Genomic DNA, 4,313 nt, shown 5'->3' on the forward strand with positions numbered 1-4,313 from the left:
TGTCTCAACCGGAGCCATGTGGTGTAATCTAGGCGCTGTAAACCATCCATGATTTGCTGGATACATGTTTGGGGAAAGAGAAAATTGAAAATCTTGGAGAACAGTATGGCCAAGTTTTCTTTATAGCCCAGATCATAAGTCTAAAATAATTTCAGAATGTGAATATGAACTAACCCACTGGGACGGTCTAGCAGAAGTTCAATTAATATCATCTATCTATGCCTCATCTGGTTTAGAGAAAGAATAGTACCTATGCATTTTTAAAGCCGTTTTTCAGGCAAGGGAAGCCTAACAAAACTGTAGATTACAGTTGCTGTAGTGGTTCCTAGAATGGGAGCCACAATGTAGATCCAAAGGCAGTCAAACTCCATTGAGACAAGTGCCGGGCCTATGCTCCTAGCAGGGTTCATGGAAGCTCCTGTTATTGGCCTGCAGATTGCAATAAAGAACATTAGCATTGATGTGCTTGTCAAAGAGAAATTATGATAAAGAGGAATTCCGTTTTTATTAGTATGTGGAAAGAATTTTCATTACCCTGCAAGGAGGACATTTACTAGTACCGTGGCTCCTACTGTAACTCCAGAGAGCTCGTTTATCTGTTCAATTTTCAAGAGCATCAGTAGGAAGTCAACTGAGTAGCAATGAAACTAATATTTTATCTAAGTAAAGAATGGATTAGTAGACGCAAATAGAAGATGAAAGCTGTCCAAGTAACATTTTTAAGGTAACATTTTAGAATTGCTGAACAAGTAAAGTTCTGCATAGAAAGAGGTACCGCTCTACTATCAGTGGCGACTCCGCAAATGGCAAGCATTAGAATAAAAGAGATGATGAATTCCCATGTGAAAGCTTCAGGGATAGTTGTTGGACTGGAAAACTGAGTGACCGTGGCACATATAGGTATGCTGGTGTTCAACATAACAAAAAGGGTGAGGATTGCCAGGCTTGAGCCTGCCACCTGAGATAAAACATATGGTGGCACCTGCAAAAATTCCAAGAAAATTTCAATTAAACAGTTGTGGTAGCAGAAATGAGGTTGGAAGGTGATGAATGATTATGCAGTTGAATATGGTATACGGGTTTCCCCTCTCAGTAGTTTCAGAAATGTAAAAATAGAAGTTAAAAAAAAAAGGAGGAAAGAGAGAAATCATTTTGAAAACAGTGGGGATTGGGCCTAGACTTCTTGCTGCACATGTCGGTTCGAAAGTCAAATATGATTTGCCAATATTGTGACAAGCCGGATCACAGTGCCAAGCAATGTTACAAGAGCACTCGGCCGAAGCATAAACCTACACCACTATCCAACTTCACTACTGCCGATGCCACTTCATCTCAAAATTGGTTGGTTGATTTGGGTCTATCCCATCATATCCCCTCTGATCTCAATAATTTGGCCATTCATTCTAATTGGACATATTACAGGTCTTCCAATTACTGGTATGGGTTTAAAAACTCTCTCTAAACCACCAAATTGCCACAAACTGAAGGTTTTTGGCCGCCTATTATCCATTGTTTCGTCCTTACACCCACCACTCTTCGGTGGTTACTTACCCACCCAAAGTGCCCTTCATTGTCTCGATATCCTGCTGAACGTTTTCTTCATAGAAGATCGATTTCCATTTCAAAGCCATGATTCTTCCATCTCTCGTGTGTTCTCTTCTGATTAGTCATGGTTGTCAACAACCATAAATGTTTCTCCTATGCATTTCAATGTATCCATTCACAATCCATTTCAGTCAATTATATGCTCTACAGCTGGTTTGGAAACACTGCATGTATAAAGTTTTCGCCCACTCATTTTGCATCTATTGGTCCTCTTACTATGTCACAGGCCAATGTGCTCAATCCTCCCTTGGTAAGTCTAGTCTACTTCTCTATGCACATATGATAACCCATGTCCTAACTAATGTTGGTCTATTTCTCTCCCAACAGAAAGTTATACAAGACTGGTTGGACAAAACTAAAATGTTCGGTGTGAAGGTGACTTCCACTCCTCTGCAACTTGATGCTATAGCCCCTGTTGATCCTATTGTCTATGAGAGTGTCATTAGTGTTCTTTAACATTTATCTCTTACAAGACTTGACACTTCTTACATTGTCTACAAATTGTCGCAATTTATGCACAAGGCCCCCGTCACTCATTGGATAGCAACTAAGAGGGTCCTCTGTTGCTTAAAGAGAATATTGAATCATGGCTCAGTTTACATAACAACACTCTTCTTCAACTACACGCTTATACTAGTGCTTACATTGTTTACTTTGGTGCAAATCCCATCTCTTGGTGTTTCCGCAAACAAAGAACAATTGTTCGCTCCTCAACTGAAGCCGAATATTGTGTTGATGCTGGCACTGGCACTTGGATTCATAACCTTCTTTACAAGTTGGCATCACTCTACCGGCACCACCTATAATTTATTATAAATTTATAACAATGTTGGTACCAAATAGAAGATCCTATGTTCATGAATGAATGAAACACACTGTCATAAAATTTCATTTTGTAGGGGATCCAGTATCAAAAAGCAGCTTGTGTGTCTCTCATATATCCACAATGGACCAGCTTATTGATGCACCAAGGCTTTCCCATGATATCAATTTCATCTGCTACTAACCAAGATTGGTGTTCTCCAAGGACACCATCTTGGGGGGAAGGTATAAGGAAAGATGGTAAAGATCTCATCAACTCCAGCCCAACATACTAATCAACAACCCATGGTTTGTGAAGAGATCGTGTTTTTTACTTCATAATTCTTGCTATTGATGTATCCATATACCTTTATGGACAAGCACCAAGAAGCAAGAAAAATAGTAATGCCAATTGCAAAATGTAAAGGAAGCGAGCAACAATGTCCTAAAAGCATATACATTTGCCTAGTAAACAATTTTTAGGTAGCAACTAGCTACTAGTTAAGATTGACAAAATATCATATCATTCATCATCATTTTCGAAACTGCAAACCTTCCCTTTTCCCCTTTCTGGGCTCGCATCCCAGAATACAGAGGAAATTCTCCAGGGATACGCACAGATATAGGGGATCCAGAACTAGCTATTGCCTAGAATGATTTCTACTTACTGTTTGAAAAATAAAATGAAAAAAAGTAAGGAATGTGTCCAACATCTGAGATTGCTCACCCTATAATTCCACTAAAGACAGTTTTCATTGTGAGAACCTAAGTACAGTTTCACCATTTTGCTTGCAAGTTTCATATATGCAAATGCTAAAGACCACAATCTGGTGGCCAGTGCTTTCATGTGCAGCATATGGAAACAGAGCAAGAGGCAACAATTCTATGTTCACAACAGTTAAAGAAAGAGCTTAAGATGCTTGCCTGTCTCCATGGGAACTTGCGTGATGCAGCGAAAGCAATAGTCACAGCAGGATTGAAATGGCCACCTGAGACATGTCCAAGTGTGTATATCATCACCATCACAATCATACCCCATCCCACTGCTATGCCCGTGACAGTAAGCCGATACTTCTTGTCAATAAGCACACACCCACAACCTGCAAATATGATCACATAGGTCCCCACAAGCTCTGCAAGTATCTAAGCGTCCAGGAAATATGCCCAGTTGTTAATAAATAACACGGCGGAAAACTATAGGCATTTACAAAGACAACCAAAATCATGACTAGAACAAGAAAAGCTTACTTTGTGGCCATATGGTGGGCTAGCAATGGTACTTTCAGTTGACTCTGAAATGGAGATGACTTTTTCTTCTTCCACTGGTGAGAGATCACTGATTGTTGGAGGTTTAGGGGAACACCCAACCGGCAATATGTTCACCTCAGCCATTGGGAAGCTCAGAGCCAACCTCAGTAAAAGGTTCTCTCCTTATACATACTTACAATCTTAGTACTTCTGAACCTAAATCACCGGCTTTGATAGAATGAGGAGATTGCTCCATTGGGATGTTCACAATTTTTTAAAAGCAGATATTCAGGGATGATGCACTACACAAAATTGTACATTTAATTATGGAAACTCTGATCACTTCAATGCACTGAAAACTAGGGAATTTGGATTTAGTCCCGGTTACTTGGGAAGCATCTGACAGTGGTATCCTAGGCTTTTTGTAGAAAGGGTTGGAAATTCCTAAAAATTCTCTAGTTTTTTGGGATAATTTTGGACTCTCATGAGACAAAGGCAGAGAACCATATTATATGATGGTGACAATTCACCTTGAAATCTAAACTGAAACTTTTTGTTGCTCTAAAGTCTTTTAAGGGCTCTGATACGGGAAACAAAGATGTAAATCTGCATTTCAAATCAAATGTCATAAATCAGACCACCATTTTGATGAACCTGTC

General features: G+C 39.6%; 1 protein-coding gene across 1 annotated transcript; it reads right to left on the reverse strand.

Moving 5' to 3' along the window:
• Positions 1–230: 230 nt before the first annotated feature.
• On the reverse strand, positions 231–3,798 carry LOC100247981 (nodulin-26). Its single transcript, XM_010646923.3, has 5 exons — positions 3,655–3,798; positions 3,331–3,549; positions 776–982; positions 535–596; positions 231–429 (listed from the first exon to the last, which is right to left on the reverse strand). The coding sequence occupies exons 1-5, from the start codon at positions 3,796–3,798 to the stop codon at positions 261–263; spliced, it is 801 nt and encodes a 266-aa protein (XP_010645225.2). The 3' UTR covers positions 231–260.
• Positions 3,799–4,313: the final 515 nt, after the last annotated feature.

The sequence above is a fragment of the Vitis vinifera genome, chromosome 7 (assembly GCF_030704535.1).
Source record: "Vitis vinifera cultivar Pinot Noir 40024 chromosome 7, ASM3070453v1".
NCBI classification, from domain to species: domain Eukaryota; kingdom Viridiplantae; phylum Streptophyta; class Magnoliopsida; order Vitales; family Vitaceae; genus Vitis; species Vitis vinifera.